A 24,480-nucleotide genomic window follows, 5' to 3' on the forward strand; every position below is an offset into this window, starting at 1 on the left:
TTTCTTGGAACATATTAGGCTAAGAAAAAAAATGTGTTTCCAACTGAACTAGTTTTAAAATTAATGTAGACAGGTTTTTTTATTTAAAAAAAAATTTTTTAATGTGATTTTTTTAAAAAACCATTGGGGAAAAAAGAGCTTGGGCTGGCAATAAGAAACACGGACAATCGGCCAACTGGAAATGCTTTTTCTTTGTTTGGACTTATCATTCATGCATAGCTGCTTCTAACACCTTAACTGAGAGCTTTAATTTATCAAAAATGGATCTAACATGTGCTTTATTTAGTGTGACCATGTTGGGGGAAAGAATGCCCACCTCCCCCCCCACAAAAATGAAGAACTCACAAAATGCTTTAGCTTCACAAAAATTACACAATGATTCATCAAAAGCAGAGCATTAAGGTGTACTATGTCGAACATGGCATAATGTGAATTCCCTTTTTCTATGCAGTGCTAATATTTGTGCATTTTGTACGTGCTAAAAACCAAAACTGTAAAATACCAATAAACAATGATCTTTCTGTGCAAATAAAAGAATCTCTTGTTCAATTCATGAATTTAAATACAATTGTCACTGTCGCAAAAACCATGAAAAAATTAAATGAATTCATACCAGCATTGTCAGCAGGACACTTAAATCAATCAACTCAATTTTGACCGACTTCAATTAGGTCTTCACACCTCGTAATAGAGGCTAAATAAACAAGACTGTAGACTGTATTCAAATATTAGCTATACATTCCCATCATTTTAATATGTATACATGTCGAGGCAGCACTAGGTCTACTTGCCTATTCTACCACTCCAGATCATGTATAACAGCTTGTCAGCATCTCCTGCAGAAAATGTGCAAATAAGCAAAAAACACAACAAACACACACATGCAAACACAAAAACATACTTATTAAAACCATTTGTCATTATCTTGACAATAAATTCATACAGTAACGCTAGCAAAACAATATTTTTCAAGTACAAGTCATAGAAATAAATTCTTACACACATACCCCATGATACTGAACATAATCACTTAGTCCAACAAAACTTGTAATAGAAAGCAAGGTTCTTAAGTTTTCTAGTATGTCTATTACAGCCAGGATTGTCAAAAAATAAGAAACTGGTGTCTTTCCTCTTTTATTCATTCACTCATATTAACGTCTTTGCTACAAAAATGAAACCCTTTAAAGTTGTTCTAATAGGATAGAAATTTACTCATTTCCATTGCTCAGAATCAAACCACATTAGTGATTAAAACATTTCCTTTCACCTCTGTTATCAAAAACTTTATTAGCAAGTCTTACATTTACAGATTCTAATAATTGATGTTTGCTCAAAAAATGCAGAGAAGTATTCACCTAAAGTTTACTTCCTAAGGCACACAACCAAGCAATCAAGCAAAGCACAAGTTAGAGAAAGAACATAGCTTACTCACCTTTATCTTTGTTATTAATCACAGTTTTAGCAGAGCCTGAAGCTGACTCTGGGTTGCTCCCTTTAGACACGACACTGTCAATGGTGAACTTGGCACTGTCAGTTGAAGAAATCATTGATGACTTCATTTCCATTGGCAGGCTATCTTCTCTTTTCTTTCTGTCTGAACTTAAACTACTACCTGCATCACCCCCTGGACCAAGAGACCCTGAGGTAGACTCGGTTTCATTCATGTCATCCATCTGGGAGGACTCTCCACCATCTCCTTGAAATGACAAATCCTGTGAGAGGTCAATTTCAAATGCAAGGGCCTTCCGTTTCTCAGTACGTGGAGGTTCCGCTATATCCATTATTTTATACGATGTGGCAGACCACTGTGAATCAACATCCGTACCATTCTCGTCAGGCTGTTCCTCTGCATCTGTTGAATCTGCTGAGGGTGAAAGTAAAATTGATTATGCAAATTTTATCATGTACACAAGGTAACAAGGTAACATATGCCACACCAACATTAAATAGCAATTCAAAACTATATGTGCGATGAAATACAAATGTTACAAGCTGGTTTTAAAGAGTCCCAACATTAAACTAAAACTTCCCTGGGCAGTTCTTAGGATCAAAGAGTATTATAGAGTGAACCTACAGGATCAATAAAAGCAATTTCATTGGATTGGGTACAACATCTTGTGTAGTAAGTCATCATGGACCACACATCCCAGAAAGAAGCTACTTACACCTAATCAAATTTCCCTTTGTAATTACATTATCAAAACTTTATTGGTTTACAAACTAAATGACGCACAAATAAAACTCTTTTAAAAACTCTCAAAGTACTTTTCTCATCCAATATGCCCTGGTTTCAGCACCCAAACTCTACACTTAAAAACATGATTTCAAGTTCTCAACAAAACTTTCCGAGCTGAATATGAAATATTATGATAGGACTGGTCTTATGTACAACCCGAGAAATTTCACACCCTATAAGTTTACTATTATTACTTGCAAGTAGATTGCTGTATTTTGATTCTCTTTCTTGGGTTTCATTAACCAACCATGTTCAAAGAAAAATAAACCCTCATAATTTGGACTTATGTTAAATAGACTGAATGCAAACTGTTCCATGAACAATGTCATGAGTCTGTGCACAACCTGCCAAATCTACCAGTATTAAACACAGAAGCTGATGACATCAGATCAAACTTCTCATTATCTTTTCAGATGGCTGGCTAAATATTTGTAAATGAAGACTAAGGTGATGCTTTTGTTGTTGTAGGGTTTAATGCCCTTTTTTCAGCACATGATAGGCTATACATGGCAGCCAGTATTAATGGCGGCGGAAAAACCCGGGAAAACCCCAGAAAGAACCACCAACCCACAAGAAGCTACTGGCAAGCTTTCTCACATACACACATTAGCAGAATCCAAGACTCGAACCCACGCAGACAGAGGTGAGATGGCAGTGATCTGTAATGGAGAGCGCATTAGACCACTCAGCCACTCGAGGGCCCCTACTAAGGCGATGCAACAATATAACAAAAAATTGAACAGAGGCTGTCCATGTGAATGAACCTGTAACTACCTACTGGAAGGCAGAAGGCTGTGACCAAAATGCAGCCTCCTGACCTTGTGGCAGCTTCTGTGTTATATTATCATGCCTGAGAGAGGCAGCAACAGAATTTTTTTCTCTTCTGCATCCCTGAATAAGACTGCAACATTTACATGCGTAAGCAACTTACTGTAGTTTACTCCCTATAAATATTTACAAAATCTGTACAAGTGTAAACATGTTCAACTTCATATATAAAACTGAGACTGATTCATTATCTCAGGAACCACCCATTTCAATTAAATTATGAATTTCCACAACTCTGCTTAGGAGTACAGCTTAGTATGATTTTTCTGGCATTTCTTTTCTTAAAGTTTAGATGATCAGCTACTTTTAAAAAAAACAACCTGTATCCCTGTTGCAGGAGGTCCCCCAAATCAACGTCTACTTTGGCAACTCGTCTTCCAACTTTAAATCTAATCAAAGGCCCTGATGATAGGTATGTCTTACTGAATTGTCAAATCAATCCAACAAAGACATGACTTACAAACTAAATAATGTCATAATAAGGAGTAGAAGATGCACAGCAAATGAAACAATTGCATGTTGAGTAAATACAGCATATAATCTGTCAGCTGTTCAGTAAGCCTAACAAGCAGAGGGAAAAAGGTTGTGTTTATAATCACTTCAATTAAACAGCATCATTTCAGTTAACATGAATCAGATGTACGTTTTTAGTTGTTTTAAACACTGTAGAATTAACTGTCTCTAAAAGCATCTACAGATCAGTGAGAATTATAATGCCATAAGACCCAGAATGGACACCAGTCCAGGATTTAAGGCAGTAAACTTCAGTTTTCCACATTTTCTCATTTTCAATCATCTGCATGATGTAGTAGGACAGGGGACTGAAATGGAAACACTAGATGAAAAGGCATCATGACAATTGGAGTCTCCTCAAACTCAATAAGTCCACTAGAACTGGCAGGGTAAGACAAAACTATGTTCCTTTCCCTCTACTCAGAGATATGGACTGGATATCCCTTTCTGACAAGGCCACACAAAAAATGTTTCCTATTCCATTGGTTTCAAAATAAGGTGAGCAGGTCATTCTTATTTTTGTTAAAAATTTTCATCATATATTTAATGTGATTTTTTTGTTTTAAATTTTCATCATATATTTAATGTGATTTTGCTTTTTTAAATATTTTTCTTTATCATTGGGGGTGCTAGGGTCGGCAATGAGAAACAGGGACAGTCCACCGACCTAAAACATGCATATTGTTTTGTGCTAAAGGAAATGACTGGTACTAACTCTCCCTTTCCTTCAATAACTAAGCCAAAAGAAGCAACAGAGAAGGCCTACAGCCTGTCCAGTCTGGCAACCAATGGATCCATAGGAAACTCATCTATGACAACAAAAAGGGTAAAATGAGATGTTCCAGTTTATAATCTAAGATCCACAGGGACAGAACAGAAACACGAGAGGTATCAACTCAGTCCCAGGTAGCCTGACCCAGTGCAAAGTGTCTAGTGCCTAGTACCCAGTGACAGATGACCAGTCCGATTCCTTATCTCAGGAACATGACTTGATGATAGCAACCCATATGACGTGCAAGAAGAATGCACCTCCCTAATATTGGAAAGATAGGACTTGTTTTAGTGTTGGAAGCTTCCTTAAATTGGGAAGTGCCCTTGATCTCTCTCAGGATTCATGAGCTGGCAACTTTCTTGTGCTGGAAAGTGCAACTGCTCAGGACAGCTTGAATAAGACATCCTTATACAGAAATGCCTCTGATTGCCAACTGGAGTTGCTAGCTGGCAACTTCTATGCACCAGAAAGTTCCTCTGATTCCTTCCTGTACTGGAGAGTTCTCGGCTTCTTTATACCAGAAATGACAACATTTCATCCCTGAAATGAAGGGCGTCCATCTGTGAAAATGAAGGCCAATTCTTTTTCCAACATCTACTGAATCAGTGACTCTCTAGAGTCCCATACTTTATCTGCCAATAATGCACAAAAAGGGTCGTCCATCCATGTGAACAGTTAATGCATGTCAAACAGTGGGGTGGGTGTTCCGCAAAGCTATTTTACAGCCTCTTTTGCCAGCTTCTTGTGGCATTTCTGAAATGGTGAAAGATAATTGCCAAAACAAAGGTTCGGCTCATACAAAATGTAAAGTGTAATAACTACCTAAACATATGTGCCAGTAAGTATTATATATATATATATATATATATATATATATATATATATATATATATATATATATATATATATATATATATATATATTAAAACACTGTTTAACAGTGAAATTTATTGCAGTAATTACTGATGACAATAAGTCTTTATACAAAAACATCCAACTGTAGCACTTCAAAACCAACAAAACCCACCCTTTTAAAAGCAACAAAAATAAGTTTCCACAATGGAACCGTGATAAGTTATATTGTTTTGTCATTGATAATGAGTAAAACAACATTAAACCATTCTGTCTCCAGCTGTTTATGCATACAATCTTTCATAAAAAAGGAAATATAAAGTTCAATGATAAAACCTGGCAACAACTTGCATCACTTTGTTTTTATTCTGCATAATGGGTTTACGATAATGATGATGTCCATAGCTATTACACTATTACATGTATTACACTATTACATGCTATCATAGCTATTACACTATTACATGTATTACACTATTACATGCTATCATAGCTATTACACTATTACATGCTATCATTGCTATTTCACTATTACATGCTATCATAGCTATTAAACTATTACATGCTATCTTTCAGATAAAACTTACATGGCAGTCAAATTTGTTTTTTGAAAATTAACGTGTATCAAATAGCTCTCTCTCTCTCTCTCTCTCTCTCTCTCTATATATATATATGTATATATATGCTGTATGTATGATATACTATGAGATATATACATTTTTCATTCAAAGTAAACAAGGTTTGTGGTGTCTCCTTTTGACAAATATTTTGTGAGTGGCATATCATTGATACAGCATATTTTATTCATATCACATGCTAATACACATATTTGCCCTTTGAGCGGAAAGCAGAAAGGATTGTGATGAAATTGTGTATCATGTTAAATTCATTTAGAAAATGGGGATAATTTATACTTTTTATCATTCTTTTCATACTTACTAATGACTGATGAGTGGAAATTCATCATTAATCTATAGGCCTAGAATTAACAGCACATAAATCCAAAATATGCGTATTATTGCACATGGGCAGATCACAATTTGATATACCAGTAGCACACTAATGGTATATCAAGTTGTTTTATACCAAAACTTTAAAAGCCATGTTATTTTTAGTGTATACATATATATATACACACAAACACACACACACACACATACAAGAAAAGTTAGTTTTAATGACCTAGATTATATACCCAACATCAATATGGGATATACAATTAGCACTGCCAATTCAATGGCTTAAGTTGATATCATCTTCCTTTGCTGCCATGGTGGTTCTGCCAACCAGAGCTTGGCCAACCCTTAGTTGTGACATCAAAAAGGAATCTCTGATGTTCGATATATGAACAAAGTGAGAAAATCATCAATCTTGGGACTGTTATTTTTGTTCTAAACCTGCAATAACTAATTTTAACTACTGCCTGGAAAAGATGGCAATAACAGCAGGTAATGTGCTAGACTGCTATTATTAAAATCCCATAGTCAGCTCCAATGACCCTGACCTTCACTGTAGTAGCCACAAAATCAAATACCGGTAGGCTATGGCCTCTACTCATGGGTATGGCATCTATGAGGTTTGAGAAAGAAAGAAAAAAATAGCAAGAAACAAAAGTTGTGAGGCAGAAACCACTCCATTACAGACAGACTGACAAACAAGACAATGATATTGTTGAATACCTTCCACACTTTCAGAGGAATGAAAATTAATACAATCTGAACAGATTATAAGCAATAAAACTGAGGTGGTTGGGATTGAAAAAGCATCTAAATATGCACAGAATAAAACCTAAGCATTACAACAGGCACTTGCAACAACCAAGACTGATCAAGTGATGTGTCAATGTACCCATCTTTCCACATAATGTACCAACACCAATATGTGTATGGTCTGAACTCCATTGGCAGTACAACTCCATTTATCTCAGGGCCAGAAAATACAACCAAGCACACGATAAACACCAATATGCCCAACATAAGTGTCAGTACTGTATCAGTGATCAACATACTTCACAGTGATCAGTAATAGAGTTTATTACCTGCATGCAGAAAATGAGCACAGGTAGACAGAGCAGCTGTAAAGTACAATACAGAAGTTTTTGCATGCAATCCCAACACTGCAGACTGTCTTGCCAATAACCCAAATCAACTGTAATTATTTGAAACATCATAGGAAATGGATTGTAATGCCCTTAAGGCAATGAAGTGGCCATTTTCAGACTTGCATGTTGTAATACCAGTTCCTTAATGCTAAATGGAATCTAACAGAACAAGAATGTGCAGGAAGTACATGATATCTATTACAACAAACATCATCTCTTCCACCTGTAATCAATAGAATATTACATAATACTGTGTATACTAGATACCTGTAACAAACCACATCTCTGCTTGCTGTTAGCATCAAAGTACTTTTAGGCATAACTTGTAACCAACCAATGACTATAAAATGGCTTAAATCTATACAATACTTTATTTCCAAATCAAAGGATATTTAACTACTATAGGAAACGGAATGTTAACAAACCTTGACCTTTACTAGCCATACGAACATGTTGCTTTACACATATGGATATTCACTCTGCAACTGTAACCTATTTACAAGCCTAACTTGTACCTGCCATAACATTACGTGTCAGGCTAAAAACATGGATGTTGACCCCAAAACCCACCCAACATGGTAATTTTTTTTAAAAAAAAACATGATTTTCAGTAATCATAGGAGAAAGAAAAAAAAGACATTATTTGAAAACCACAGTTGTGGATAGTATACATAACCTGTATAAACAGTACATAGTCCTGATCAAAGCCAATGTAAAACTATCCCTGGGGCAGTTTTAATACATCTAATTATCTTGACATCAAATAAAAGATAAGGCATGGTCAGAAATAAGCAACCACCACTGCACTGACTACTTAATTTGCTTGGGAATATCTAGGATGATGCTGTGGGAGTGCCCATTAGGCCAATTTGCATAGGTCAAATACACAATGTGGAACAACCCAATCCTTTGAACAAGGAAATGCATGTTGACATACAAATGTTATTACACATCACTGCCTTGAAAGAGAATGTTTAAACAATCATTAATAAACTGTACTGACAAGTTTGTGATCAGTGGCAGCATTTCTTTTAATCCGGATATATTGGAGGCCCCTGGTGGCCAAGTGGCCTAAGGAGCTCACCTTTACAGATCACCATTTCACCTCTGCCTGCATAGGTGCGAGTCTCGGGTTTAGGCAGCATGGGTGTATAATAAAGCTTGCCAGTAGCTTATGTGGGCTGGTGGTTCTTCCTCCACCAGATATACTGGCCACCATGTATAGCCTATCAATTCAAAAAAATGCATTAAACCCATAACAGCCAACCAACCAACCAAATCCATATATTAAATGCAGTACACGATTATTTCAGTAGCTGGAATAGTGTACAAGTGCGGTTTATTTTTTAAGGCAAAATGAAAAAATGCAGTTTTGAGTTAGTAAAATACAAGCTATCTGCAAATCGAGCAAAATCAAGCAACCCTAAATTTCATCTCCTGGGCAGACTTTGACTTCTTGAAGTGCAGCAGCATGTAGGAGCATTTAAATTTTTGCACAAGTGTTACATCAACATTATTCATTATGGAGTTCATGATATCCGTTTTCCTAGCAACACCACCCAGATTGTTTGCCACTCCCTCACAGTAGTGCAGATGCAGAAAGATTTTTCTACGCTGAGAAAAATTCAGCAAGAACATTGGAAAGTTTGAACAACTACCATCCAGTCTAAAATGAGTGCCAAGATGATTCAGATGAATATAAATGACATCTGTATTACATATAACCAACGCCAACCCCACTTCCAACACCTGAACAGTTCAGATCTGCCAAAACTACATCTTATTAAGAATTACTTCCACTTTTCCAGTGGATTTTAAAGACAGAAACTTGGTATATTTTTTTTCATTTAACGTCTGTATTGTTGTGTTTATATGAGTGTGGTTATGTGTGTACACATGGGTGGTGATAATACTGGACAATGATAAGTTTAACAACTATATTAGGTTTGTAAGTATATTAAATGCTTCAAAGAAAACATAACTTTTTTCCTAATATCAAGTTTGAATTTCCCATAATTGATAGAGGCCTATAGGAAAATTATTATCAATTGGTCAACACATTTTTATGTCAGGCACTGACAAGCCTTGGAGGGGTCTCGAGTGGCCTAACGCGCTCTCCGTTACGGATCACTCCCATCTCACCTTTGTCTGCGTGGGTTTGAGTCTCGGATTCGGCCAATGTGGGTATGTGAGAAAGCTTGCCAGTAGCTTCTCGTGGGTCAGTGGTTCTTTCTGATGTTTTCACAGGTTCTTCCTCCACCATTAATACTGGCCACCATGTATATCCTACAGTGTACTGAAAAATGGCATTAAACCCTTCAACAACGACAACCCTTGGTACCTAACAACAATCTTTTGAGTCCCCACTAGCCCCCAACAATGTCTGGAAATATGGCAGGTATGCTAACTACAGATAATTTGCAATGTTTCTATTCATAGTTTAAATTAATTTAAAATAATCATCATGGCAAATCTGTAATAATTTGCTCAAAATTATAAAAGCTAACTATAGAATCAATATCCATACATAAACTAATCAGATCTGACAAAAATGTCATTAATCCAAAGATGCAACATGCTAGTTTAAAAAGAAGATATTAATTTTTATCCAAATAATCATAACTATCACTCAGGTGTGAGAGAAAGAGGGCATTAAGTTCAAGAATAAGCAGGCCATTTTAAGCCATTCTACACTGTGTACATACTTCATACAAAGTACTTCTTACCTATAAGTAAGCCAAGAACCTAAGGCCATTTTGTACAATACTTTCACAACAACCTACCTAAAGGGGGAAAATTACACCTTTCACAAAGACATTGTTCCAACATAATGGGAAGTCCTTACTTTTCAAGTGCATCTGCTGGAAAAATCTACAGCCCCAAGATAAAATACACTCCCTCTGCTACTAACAGTTATTTAACACCTAAAGTAGCTGTTACTCCCCCATAATGAATCATATCATCAAAAACTTTACTCAGTTCATAGCCACTTTGTCAAAACAGATGACAAAAGGTATCTTTCTTCTATGTCTCATTAGCCACTTATCGAATTAAGTAAATTTTGTCTGGTAAGGTGCCTGCAAGTTTTTTAAAACTTCCAACTGCCAAATAGCTTGATAAAAAAATCTTACTCTGACTTGGAGTAGAAAATTTAAAAAAATTCTATCCATTATATTAGCTGAAAATGAATTATCCTGAGACAAAAGAAAACAAAAATATCTAGGTTGGAAAAAAACAAGGGCTCCATCACCCCCACCCAATACCCCATGCCAAAAATGTACTTGTCAGTCTCTTAAGAGTTAAGTATGTAAACCAGACGAGGTACAAACATACACAGATATACATATAAACCACAAACACTTGTTTCTGTCAGTAAAAATGAAAACTACTGACAAAACCCACTGACCTCTTCTACTAATGAATACCAGGTGACCAACTCATCAGGTCAAAATCTGACCTTGCACCAATTCTGGCCTAATTTTTTAACACATTAACCCCTAAAGCTTTTTGTCATTTTCGCCTGAAAATTGAGCAGGAAACACATTTTGAAAGCTATTTCTTAACAGACTCCAAAACACCAAATCCCGGGTCATCTTTCAATAACATATTGCTTAGTTGTGTTAGAAACATCGTTTTTCACTGGCTATTTGACTCGTACAAGAGCAGAAGGGTAAAAGTTGGATTTTTTTGTTGTTTTTTTTGTTTTTGTTTTTTTGCTAAACGGAACCATTATTTTTTTTATGGAGACAACTCTTTATTCCAAATGCCCATCTTATCCTACTTTCTGCAAAGGCTCATCTGTCTGTAGTTCATACCGGTTTGCCTCAGATCTGAGACCAAAAAGTCTAAAATCCAGGCACAAAATCAGATTTCGACCACAGGCGAATTTTGGGTAGAAAAAAGTCGGGTCCAAAAAATGAGGGTTTTTTATCTGTATTTTGTAGTGCAACTAGATATTCCTGATTAGATGGTATCATTGTAGAGCTACATCTGTCTACCTTTCTATAATACCACCCACTTTAGTGTATCATGCATGACCATGACGCTACAGAGCTCGGCAGTAGGCTACTACCTCCTGCCACATTTGCTCATCGCTAGGGGTTAATGTGTTAAACTGTTGGGATGCATGTAGCAGTGAATCAGTTTTTAGTTTTTACTGATTGTCATAGTTTTCCTCATTTAAATACATACCATGTTATGTAACCCACAAGATAGTGCTCAAGAGAAAAGCTGATGCAACACTTGAAGCAGATTACTGTATTATGAAATATAGGTCACACTGTCCCAATTTTCATTGAAGATTATAGAACTATACATGACACATCAAAATATCATCTTAAACAATAGTGTCTGGGAAAATGACCTCAAAGAAAACCCCAAACAGATAAGATTTTTGTTTGTTCTAGGGTTTAACGCCATTTTTCAGCACAAGGTAGGCTATACATGGCGGCCAGTATAACTGGTGGAGGAAGAACCCTGGAAAACCCAGGGAAGTACCACCGACCCACGAGAAGCTACCAGCAGGCTTTCCCACGTACCCACACTAGCCGAGCTTTGGACTCGAACCCACGCAAACAGAGGTGAGATGGCAGTGATCCGGAACGGTGAGTGCTTTAGACCACTCGGCCACTCGGGGCCCCCCAAACAGATAAGAGACATCCTCACAAACATGATTATATATGCTGGTATAGTTTTGCATTCCATCTTAAAATAAAAGATTTTAACAACAATTACTATACTGTATATACAATCAATCCTAAAAATAAGAATTCTGTGATGGTGGGATTCATGCTTTAAATATGTCCCAAAAGAAATTCCAGGAATTTTCAAGATAAGACCATTTCTTCTTTTTAACTGTTGGATGTTGAAAACAACTCTGATATTCTTGAGCTATAAGATTTCATAATTACCACTTTGGCTGCCATATTGATTAAGATTCGCACCATTTTCCTTTAGGAAAAACAAGACACCATTAAAGGACTTTTCACATGAACCCCATCTTGATATGACCATTCATTCAGAAAACTTAGTGACAAGATTTTCAATATGTTCATTGTGCCATTTTGGGGTCAAATTGTTACCAACTAGGTGACATAATTGTCTTAAGAAAACCCTATGTCAGCATGACTTTCCATTTAGGAGGAGTAACTACAAATAAGATTTCAACATGGCCATTGTGGCAGCCATGCTGGATATCAGATCTGCAAAACATTCACTCAAGACCAACTAGACATCATAGAAAGTCTTCTGGTGACAATGCCATGCTGATGAGACTTTCCATTCAGAGGCAGTACCAATAACAAGATTCTGGATTTCAGATCAGCATCATTTATGTTTGAGGACCAACTCTACATCATAAAAAGTTGAAATGATCATCCATGCATGAGGAGTAGTGACAAAAAGATCTTCAAGAAAGGAAATTTCTTCATCTAGGACCAACTAGAAAGTCGACTGATAATAACCCCATATCAATAAGACTACATTCTGGAGAAGTAGCAATAATGTTTCTAGATGGCTGCCATGTGACTGCACCATTTTCACTCAGGACAAGCTGGAACATCATAAGAATCATTTTAGTGAAAACCCCATGCTTGTTAATATGACCATCCATTTAGGAGCGGTAGTGATAACAAGATTTTTAAAATGGCTGCTGTGATGGCCATACTCAGGATGAATGTACATGTGAAGTTTATGGCAATCCTCCAAATGTTTTACCAAACTTGTGCTAATGGATAGACAGGCAATGGACAATAGGCCATCCCATAAGCTCTTCTTATCTATGAACTTTAGAGCTATAAAAAATATTTTGTATCCTCTAATTTTTGGCATAAAAAACTTTGTTATTGAAATTCTGGACATCTTAGGTACCTATGAAAATCATAACTATTTTTTTCCTGAAATTTCTTTTAAAACAAAAAGTGCATGAAAATTTACAACACAGCTATGTGAAGCCACAAAGAGAGCTAAAACCTTTACACTAGACTGGACAGTGCATTAAGATTAAATGTTTGCCAGAAGTTACTATTAGGTGACCTAAATTTTATGACAGAAAGGGCATATCTTATGTGTTTAACTACAAGCGACTAAAAAGGCAATAAAGTACAAGACTGGACATTTTAAAATAAACTGAACAGGTGAGAATTTGAATATCTGAGTTGAAAGCCTTTATTCTTTGCAGTCACAAATCAAGATCACATGTTCCACTTTGATATATATTAACAATCCAGCTTTAATTACGGAGACTGTTTTGTGACAAAGGCCAGCAAAGGTACTGTCAAAGACTTGACTCCAGGCATCAAGTTAATGGTACACCTTGACACTTATTGAGTACCTTTGTCATACACAGGTAGCTCCTACCTGAAAGATTATTATAAAGGCCAGACTTTAGTCCAGTATTCTGAATACATATATGAGTGATATCAACTTGGAATAAAAAAGAATACCATGAATTGTGCATTATAAACCTGCCCCATATTTAATCAGTCCTATATGTAAATAACTGAAATCTCTGCAAGGAAAACATTTTCTTCTGTCCGTCAGAGTGACTTTGACCTTTGATCTTTAAAGTCCAAAACTTACAGCTTTTCCTTTACCAAGTCTTCCACAAAGTGACCTCAATCTTTGACCACTGGATACCAAAATCAATAGGGTTTTTCCTTACACCAAGTACAAGCCATTGACAACATTTGATTATTGTGTGGAAACCAGTTTTCTTATTTCATTCACAGTGACCATGACCTTTTGACCCTGAAATCAACAAGGATCATCCTTACCCCAAGTGCAAGCTATCCACAAATGTTGCTGGAGAACTGAAATTATTGTGCAGAAACCATTTTCATTCTTTTAGTGACAGTAACCTTGACTTTTATTCCCTTGAGCCCAAAACAGATAGGGTTCCTCATTATTACCTGAAATGAAAGTCATCCATAAAAAAACCTCTAACAACTGTGCAGAAACCAAATTTAACAGATGGAAGGAAGGATATCATAACATAAAACACTCCACCATACAGCAGGCAAATAGACAATAACATGAGGGCCCAAGATCACTCACCTGCCTGACATCAAGCTAACAGCCAAATGCAAAAACAGTTTGCAAAAGTCATGGTTAATATTAAGCTTTCTCGAAAAAAATTTATGATTTTTGTTAGTTTTGTTTTAATAAATAGCAGCTATATTGGATGTGGGATCAGCATCATTTGGGCAAACAATGAAAGGCATTATGCCAGTGTGTTTATGTGAAATTTTGTTGACCAGCTCTTGCAAAGAAGTGATTTAAAGTTTTTTATATTTGGGTAACAGAAGCCCTGCTAAATATTCCATCTGCATCTTTTGCACAAATTTTGATCATTCTGTTAATTGTGGTTAAAATTAAATTAATTTTAATATCTTTTGAATAATTTTTTTAAAGAAATCATTTAAAGTTTTGTTTTTACGTTTCAGTACATGTAGCATTGTCAAACTTGATAGAAGAGTAACATACTTCATGCAGACATATCTTGGTCTTCCATTAAAAAAAAAGCTGAAAAAATTTTAAGGGGGGTTTGGGGGGTCATTTTCCAATGGGGTCTCAAGGGGCAGCACCCCTGATGTGGGGGTCCAGAGGGCCGAAGTTCCCCGGCCAAAAACGCATTTTACACTTGTAACGATGCCCTCTTAGTAAGAGGGGTGGTTAATTGTATTTGGCTGGCATTATCTAGAGGATGACCTCCCTCGATATTATAGCCTAGCAGGAGTGAAAGAAGAATGGAATTTCAACAGAGATCTGAGCAAGAATACTGGGGATAAATAGAGTAAGACGAGCCCCTTTTGACAAGAAATAACAAATTCAACTAGAACTAATTAATAACAGCAATTCCAATTCAAGATAAATTATATCAATAGAATTTAACAGGTGTGTCCAATTTGGATTTATTTCATCATCATAATGCGAGATGAAAAGAGCGCAATGTCCACAACTGATTGCACCATCTTTCTTCCCTTTGACCATATATCAATGTCTCCTAGTTCATCCTTCATAAGCTCTACGCTTTGCCCCTTCATGGACTTCCTGGTCCTTTTATTCTGACCTCCTCCTTCTTTTCCATCTGACTTCTGTCTCCAGACTATCCCGTCTTTCTCTCTGAAAGCTGTTCCTTACTGCTGTTCTCTTTCAGAACTTGTGCGTCCTAGCACTAAACAAGACAACCACCTGGTCCCTTTCTTGTTTCACGAGGAAAGCACTAATCTCTTTATGCTTTCCATGGAGTCAAGACAAAGTTTCCTCTTCTAGGAAATTTTCAGACTAAAGAATTTTGACTAAGGTCGTCACTTTAAAGTATGATTGCTCTAAAGTGAACACCCTAATTTATTCTGCCCAACTGTAGGCAGCGGTCCCTAATTTTTCCCAAAGAAATAATTCCTCTCATCAGGTTTAGACAGCTCGAAAACTGTGAACAACAGTGTGTGGCAATTTCCCTTTGAAAAAATGATAAGTGAACATAGGTTCCTGCCAAGTGGTTAGGGTTAGTTGTTCAAATGTTTACTTTCTAAGGACCATGTTAAGTTATTCCGGTCAATTTCACTAAGTTGGAATGCTGTCCCTTTGAAGTTCACACTGACATGGGGGGAGATGAACAAATGAAAGGTCAAAGTGACCCTTCACAAAGACTTTTCTGGCTTAAATGTGATAAAACTTAATGCTCAATGCATTCACCTTTAGGGGCCCCCAAGTGGCTGAGTGGTCTAAAGCGCTCTCCATTACGGATCACTGCCATCTCACCTCTGATTGCATGGGTTCGAGTCTCCGATTCGGCCGATGTGGATATGTGAGAAAGCTTGCCAGTAGCTTCTCATGGGTCGGTGGTTCTTTCTAGGATTTTCTTGGGTTCTTCCTCCACCATTAATACCGGCCACCATGTATAGCCTAGCATGTCCTGAAAAATGGCATTAAACCCTACAACAACAACAACAACATTCACCTTTAAAGTTCACTGCAATTCTAAATTCGACACTTCACAACACTTATAAAAAACTGCACCTGGTGCAACCTATGATCATAAAATAAACCAAAATAGTCATTTGAAAAACTAACAAACTTACCAAAAATGTTCAACCTGACTTCAATAATTTCACAATATTTATAGTCACATGAATTTGTTCTCCAATACTACTGATGCTGAAGTTATTTCATGTGCATGTCAGTATTCACATCGTAATTAAGTCACAAAATTTTCTCAATATCTGCAGCAATATATCATACTTCTCACTTTTCATAACAAATCTGTAAAATAAACACTCAAGTACATGAACTATATACAAATAATCCCATACATTCATTTGTATTTTTCTCCAACGGACACAGCCTGTTCATATGCCAGTCAAGCTCTTTTTGTGGCTTTGGCAAAGATTTCTTTAGACTTTCTTTTTGTCACCAATGACTTTTTTGGTTCAATATGTGATCATTTCTTTTCCTTCTCAATGAGAGCCTCTATCCTTTCAAGCTGGTGCTTGGCGACATGGAGTGTGCATATTTTGACAGAGGGCTACATCTGTTCTCCCATGCAAGAAAAAGTTCTTCTTAAAGTAATTAACTGCACTTTTTCCAGATGCCTTCTGAGCTTCAATATTTTCCGTATGCGGCTTCTTTTGTAGGCGCTGTTACAAACTCTTCCAACTGTGATTACCGTAATTCAGATCTTTATTGCAGAGGTCACAAATAAACTGACCAACTAAATTTCCATCAACTTTTCGCTCCAGCCACTCCCGTTTCCATTCATTATTTAAACCTTTATCTAAACTTTTCGTGTCTTGGTTGCCATGTTTTGCAAGCATGCTACTTTTTTCCATTGTCATCAGTTTGCATTACACAAAGATTTATTGGATGAATTTAAATCTTTGACCAATCAGAATACTCTTTATGTGAGTCGTGTGCTAAATAATATATGGAACAAATAATTTACAAGGATTGTGCAGAACGGGTGCAAACAGACCGTTCTTTTAAAACTGGATTGGAGATGATATAAAAAATTGGACTATGTCAAGAAAAATCTGATTCAAATCAGGAGAAAAGTGGAATTACGCTCTAAAATGGAGAAAAATCATGTCTCTTCATAAAAGGCCTTCTTGTGAGGATGATTTTTGTTAAATTTGGCTAAATTCTGTCGAACAGCTTCTGAGTTCTATCAAGGTTTTTCTCCTATTAGTTACAGCAGCAATATTTAATAATGGATTGGCATAACTGGTACAAACATAAAAGACCCTCCATGCCATGATGCTTTCTGTCAAATCTGGCCAACTTCTATTTGTTAGTTTGTGTCAAGTTATCTGAAGTTATTTCTTTTTCTTCAATGGTAGCCATATTTTACAACAGTTCAGCACCATTTCTGCAAATCTTATACAGAGGCTATGGAGAAGATGTTCAAAGACTGGTATGATTTTAGTAATAGCAACCATATATGAGGATGGATTTGTATCACTGACGCAAATTTGACAGGCCTTCATGTAAAATAACTTTATCAAACTGGGTTCAATTTCTAATCAGCAGGTTTTAAGGAGTCTTTAAAGTTAGTTTTTTTATTTTCAGTAACAGGAGTCAAATTTAGTGATTTTGGAGAGGAATTTGTTTAAACTTTCATTCTATTTCATTAAAAGTAGCCACCTGTAATGGTGGAAGAGCATTGTTTGCACAAACCTTAAACATCTTCAGGTCATGATATTCTCTGCCCAGTAAAGCTGAAATAGGTTCACTGGCTTTGGAGAAGTTGAAAGTAGCAATTGTTGACAGATGCGTGACAACCTCCGTTATCCATACAGCTATGTGAGTTAGCAAAATGGATCTTGTAAATTGTGTATACTGTCAATTAAAACATATTGGAAGCATGAAATTCTTGTAAATATAGCAAGACAATTACATTCCTGAAAACTGTACTAACAATAATAGAAATGCATATCAAATTGTAACAATTTGTGTCTCAAAACTATTATGACTAAGTTCATACATGCATGGTGGGAAAAGGTCAAAAACTCGTACTACACAACCATCAATAGGTTCTAGGCTACAAAGTATTTAATGATTTATTCAATACCTTTCCTATTCATGCACACACAAATCAACCTGAGCTGACATAATATACATATTAAATGCTGATTAAGTATTGATCTTGAGCTCCCACCCTGTCCATTTCTCCACAATACTGTACTTTGTTGGGAAACAAGATTTAAAGAAAAGAAAAACTGAGGTCAAGTTTTATATGTAATTGTATTGTTTCTAAGTGTGTACTGATAGTCCATCCCAATTATGACATTTTAAACTTCATAAATTAGCATAAAGCATGTGTCTAGTTGCACTAAAAACATACTGTACCCAAGTTAAGTATTGTATGAAGTCATAATAACCAAGTAACAAAAATATTACCTCAGTAAAAAAATCAATATTTTCACAACAACTGCAGTAAATATATATTCACAAAGTGAATTTATCATTACAAAACCACTTTTACTAGCAGTAGCTGTGGTGACTCATTGGTTAATAAGCCTGACTTGTACCATATGGGTGCCTTCCAATCCAACTATCAGATCACCCAGGTTGACTACCATTGTGTACCCTTGGGCAAAGCACTTTACTCCAACAATTGTTCATCATTAAATAATCTACATGTCTTGCAGTACTACAAAACACCAAACCAAACCAATTTTGTGAGCACATGATGTTAACTCAGTCACATGATAGATTCTGCAGACTGACAGCCCCTGTGACCCCTGCAATGACACAATGATTGGAGGGGTGGGTGGGTACATAAGAGCGAACTCCCAAGTGGAGGGGGGGGGGAGAGATTCTGAAGTTACACCACGCGATAGACTTATTGTGCTAAATGTAACTCAAACTTACCAGAGGTAATATAATTCCACTGAAACATAATTCCATTGATAGTGTATAATCTATTTCTAAAAGGTGTCTTGTGAATAAAACAAGTTACTATCCATAGACTGACATCTAATCCAAGTCACACACCTGCTACAACAGTTTTAAGCTTCTTCTATTGATGCTGCTGAAACACATCAATAAAAATCACCTGCAAGGAAGAATTCTCTCATTTACAAGAACACGGAAGATCCAGACTGGTTATGATGCTACAGGTCTGTATAAACAACTTCCCAGCTAGAACTACATTGTGAAACAGTCTGATGTCACCCGAGTTGGAGTGGTTATATTGTATGCATCAGCAGACACAAGTCACTGTGAGGCTGTTGCTTCATGTTCAATAACACTATGAACCAAGAAATTAATTCTAAAAAATCTTAATGGGAAATTTTTTATTACATTTTCGTTTTAACACATTAACCAAACAAGATCAATATGAAACTGAAATGGCAAGCTGTGTTCTGCCTTGTTTCTGCAGCTGCTGTCACATCTTGTGTATACATGTATTGCTAACATTCAGTGCAAGAGGTGCAAGTGAGTCGGAGATTACTCACCTGGATCACAACTGCCTAAAATCCAAATCAAAGAGCAGTTGGTCAGAAAATCTGCATGCTATGGTGCTTTTTGTAGAATATCTTCCAATGATGCTGATATACATGTTATGAAAGCAACTGTAGAAACTTTTCCCTAAATCTTATACCTTCAGCCATATCTGTTGACACAGCAAAATCAATTTTTAGATATTGCCAGGCTTATACAGAGCTGGTCAAATTCTATTGGTGGTTTTTAAGACACAAGTTGTGTATATATTTTTCTGTTGTTAACTCATTCGGCCCTAGCACTGTTATCAGTATCTCTGCTGCGATGCTCCAGAAGCACTAAGCTGTGTCTAGCTGCTTGTGTCCCAGAGTTTTTACCTGTTTGAAAATTTTTTAAAACATCGTGCACATGCATTCACTCTTACCTTACTTTCTCTTCTTATATCCAATTAAAATCTATGCAATTTTCACAAATTATTCCAAATGAATTTGTCTACACAGTGAGGTTTTTTTCTTCCTATTTGTCCAAGCCTTTCACAACTTATTTATACACTATTTACAAAATTATGTGCAACGTTTATCCATAAGAACTCTTATCATCATCGCTGTCAGCATCCTCATCTTCTGACGATTCAGTCTCAGAAACGTCTATGTCTGAATGTAAATCTCACAAAATATCCAACTGCCGAACATATCTTTCCTCAGCTTGCTCAATATTTTCAAGATCAAACGTGAGAAACTCCTCATTTCTGCTTTCATCAAAAATTACTCTTACGTCTGCCATCATTTACGATTTTTCATGAACAAAACACGTGTAGTGAAACTGCTCTCAAACAGTAACCCTTGGCTTCTGAGCAATTCAAATTTCCACAAATGAAAGTAAAACCATTTCTGATTGGTTTAATAGTTGTTTAGTTCTTGGAAAAAAAACATTTCTAACCAATCAGAGACGCTGTATCTAACACACATTCATCATGCCTGGAGACTGTAATGGCCACTGAATGCAATAAACAATCCACAACTAGAGGCGGGATCGGCCAATGAATGCAGAAACTGGATCACGCCTACAGACGGGATTGGGGCCAAATGAGTTAATAACAGATATATTTTGATGATTGGTTGGCATAATTTCTATAAGTGTTCAAGGCCTTTAAGCAAGGTTGCTTTCTGTCAAATTTGGTCATTTGCTGTTATGTAACATCTAATAAAGTCATTTGCTGTTATGTAAATTCCAAGAAGAATCTTTTGTTGTTATGCAAATTCTAAGAAGAATCATTTGCTCTTATGCAAATTCTAAGAATATTTTGCTGTTATGCAAATTCTAAGAAGAATCTTTTGCTATTATGCAAATTCTAAGAAGAATCATTTGCTGTTATGCAAATTCTAAGAAGAATCATTTGTTGTTATGCAAATTCTAAGAAGAATCATTTGCTGTTATGTAACTTGTAAAACGAATCTTTTGCTGTTATGCAAATTCTAAGAATCATTTGCTGTTATGCAAATTCTAAGAAGAATCGTTTGCTGTTATGCAACTTGTAAGAAGAATCTTTTGCTGTTATTCAAATTCTAAGAAGAATCATTTGCTCTTATGTAACTTGTGAGAAGAATCTTTTGCTGTTATGCAAATTCTAAGAAGAATCATTTGTTGTTATGCAAATTCTAAGAAGAATCATTTGCTGTTATGCAAATTCTAAGAAGAATCATTTACTGTTATGCAAATTCTAAGAATCACTTGCTGTTATGCAAATTCTAAGAAGAATCATTTGCTGTTATGCAAACTTCTAAAAAGAATCATTTGCTGTTATGCAAAATTCTAAGAAGAATCATTTGCTGTTAAGCAAATTCTAAGAAGAATCATTTGCTGTTATGCAAATACTAAGAAGAATCATTTGCTGTTATGCAAACTTCTAAGAAGAATTATTTGCTGTTACGCAACTTCTAAGAATCATTTGCTGTTATGCAACTTCTAAGAAGAATCATTTGCTGTTATGCAAACTTACTAAGAAGAATCATTTGCTGTTATACAAATTCTAAGAATCATCTGCTGTTATGTAACTTCTCAGAAGAATCATTTGCTGTTATGCAAATTCTAAGAATCATTTGCTGTTATGCAAATTCTAAGAATCATTTGAAGTTATTAAAAGGTTTTCTATTTTTAGTAGCAGCTGCAATATTTAAAGACAGATAAGCATCATTCCAATATGATTTATGTAAAAATAGGTCATATTCATTCATTAAATATTTCAAAAGATGTTACATTTTAAGTAATGGTGGCCATATATAATAGCAAATAGTCATTATCTGTATATATATATATATAAAAACCCTTCATGTCATAAAGTATTTTTTTTTCTTTGTGAGGGGTGGATTAAAATTCTAATGGACAGTTTCTGATAACAGTTGAATAAATGTGACTTTTCTCACAAAATGCAAGGATCATAATATCTATGAAATAAAACTGTTCATCAATCATAACTGTTCTGCGTTCGAAACAATTTCTTTCATCAATACTTGGCACTCTATGAAATTAACCATTATCATTTTTTAAAATTCCAATGTCAGAAATTCCATGATTTTCCCAAAACGTTTCAAGGTACTAACTGGTTAATCATTCTTACACAAGATTATCAATTAATGCACTAACAAATCAAAATATTAAGAATACAGATGGCTTGGAGTATTCAGGAAATAATAGCTTAAACTGATTCAAGGTGATGAACATAACCTGCAAGATTTTGAAAACCGTGTTCCATTTTTGTTGTTGTTGTTGTTGTTGTGGGGTTTAATGCCCTTTTCAGCACACGATAGGCTATACATGGTGGCCAGTATTAATGGTGGAGGAAGAACCCGGGAAACCCCCAGAAAGAACCACCGACCCTCAAGAAGCTACTGGCAAGCTTTCTCACATACCCACATTGGCTGAATTTGAGACTCGAACCGACGCAGACTGAGATGGCAGTGATCCATAACGGAGAGCGCTTTAGACCACTCAGCCACTCGAGGCCCCCTCCATTTTTGTATTCATAATCAAAATCTATGCACTGAGAATGGATGCCTGTTTCTTAGTGGGCTTTAAAGACAAATTTTACTGTATTTAAGCAATTACTTCTGATAAGCATTCTGTATCCTCTGAAGTGCAACAATGGAACTATCAAACCATATCAAGGGAATAACCATCGTCACTAATCAATTCCTCTGAATCATAATTTGAGTTATGTCCCTTAATAGATAATAACAGGATTTCCTAGACCGAAATGGTTGAAAGACATAAGCATTCCATAGGTATTGGGAAAAAAAGTGACTCTAAGCCAAATTAATTTGATCTAGCACAGAATTTATTATACTGTACATTTAAAAAGGAGCTACAACTGCAGAAAACATTAAACACTTACATTTGGCTGAGCAAGTCTTGATGGTTGTTCCCAAATGTCAGGCTTATCTTTTAACTTACTTAGCTATATTTTCCAAGTACAGATAACAGTACCATCAATATATCATATGCCTGCCATGTGGTAAATAGTATTATTAATCTTCTTTTATACAAAACCCACTTTCATTGCATTGATAACCTACCTTTTGATACCAAAACCAACATGCATCATCTCTGTTTTAAATGCAAGCCATCCACAAAAATTTGTTCAAGGTTAAATACACACTACTGAATTATTTTGAAGACATATTTTTCTTTTTTTAGTTTCTATGACCCTGACCTAAGACTTATTGATCCTAAAATTGTCAGGTAGCCTTTCTTGTATTAAATGGAGCCATCCAGTCTGGAAATGGTCTGTAACAGACATGCAATCGGTTTACAAGGTTCGATCAAGATATCTGGTATACAAGTAATGTTATGCATTGAAATGGTTCTTTCAACCCCTAAATTGATGACTTTAAGCTGACCATGAGTACTCACAACTGTGTGCATCAGTCAAACTGGAGTTACTTCCCTTTTAGGGTCAGAACTCATGTATTCATTGTAAACAAACACAAACAAACTAAAGCTTCATACATGTAGCTAAAATTACTCATAAACCACCACAGCCACACCCATGAATGTTTACTTTTGTTTATTCTGCCAGACTGTGATTTAGATGTCACCATACAATTCTATACTGACAGTACACAACTTGTATTGAGCACAACTCTATATTGTTTGAACTTTAAAAAAAACAAACATCCAGCATGTGGCAGCTGCATGATCCCAAAACATTACATCTGGACCAAAAGAAGAAAAAAAACAATCAAAAAGAAAGAGAAAGGAAAACAAAAATTGAATTTAATTAGAATATGCAAGCTATTTTCAAATGTACCTCCATCACTGTATGTTCTGAGGAAAACTCTATAGAACTGGCTGGTTTCTGCAAACATTCATGCACAGACAGCAACACTATAAACCAGACTGTTTTTGGCAATAAGATTCATAAATGCAGATACCTTACAGTTTGCCAAGTAATTTAGTACCAGTCCCATTCAAGATATTTGGAGAATAAGGAAACTGGAAGCAAAAAATACAATGCTATTATGCAGACCTGCCAACCCTGACTAGTCCATCTGAGTAAGGCAGTTGTTATTTTTTCGTAAGATTGACCAGTTTTCAGTAAGGTGTAACAAAATATCAGTAACTGCTATCATAAAGCTGGAAAATGTTATTAAAAGTTTGTCGCATCGACGATAAACATTATGTTCACCTGAAAAGTTTGTAAACTATGCATAGATTTTATTCACCAGTAGTACAGTTACA

General features: G+C 35.8%; 1 protein-coding gene across 14 annotated transcripts in view; it reads right to left on the reverse strand.

The window, feature by feature from the left end:
* LOC149773691 (uncharacterized) overlaps positions 1 to 24,480 on the reverse strand; it is a 166,198-nt gene that overhangs the window by 113,085 nt on the left and 28,633 nt on the right. For 12 of the 14 annotated variants that reach the window (XM_089946166.1, XM_089946165.1, XM_089946164.1 and 9 more), the window contains exons 2-3: positions 1,433 to 1,864; positions 792 to 836 (exon numbers count right to left, since the gene is read on the reverse strand). In XM_089946166.1, the coding sequence (XP_089802292.1) occupies positions 792 to 836; positions 1,433 to 1,864 (477 nt within the window). Of the gene's footprint in view, positions 1 to 791; positions 837 to 1,432; positions 1,865 to 19,170; positions 19,214 to 24,480 lie in introns of those variants that run through there. The other 2 variants (XM_089946153.1, XM_089946154.1) reach the window with 2 other exon arrangements.

Source organism: Sinohyriopsis cumingii, unplaced genomic scaffold (genome assembly GCF_028554795.1).
Source record: "Sinohyriopsis cumingii isolate HCF-2022 unplaced genomic scaffold, ASM2855479v2 utg000622l, whole genome shotgun sequence".
In the NCBI taxonomy this organism is placed as follows: Eukaryota; Metazoa; Mollusca; class Bivalvia; order Unionida; family Unionidae; genus Sinohyriopsis; species Sinohyriopsis cumingii.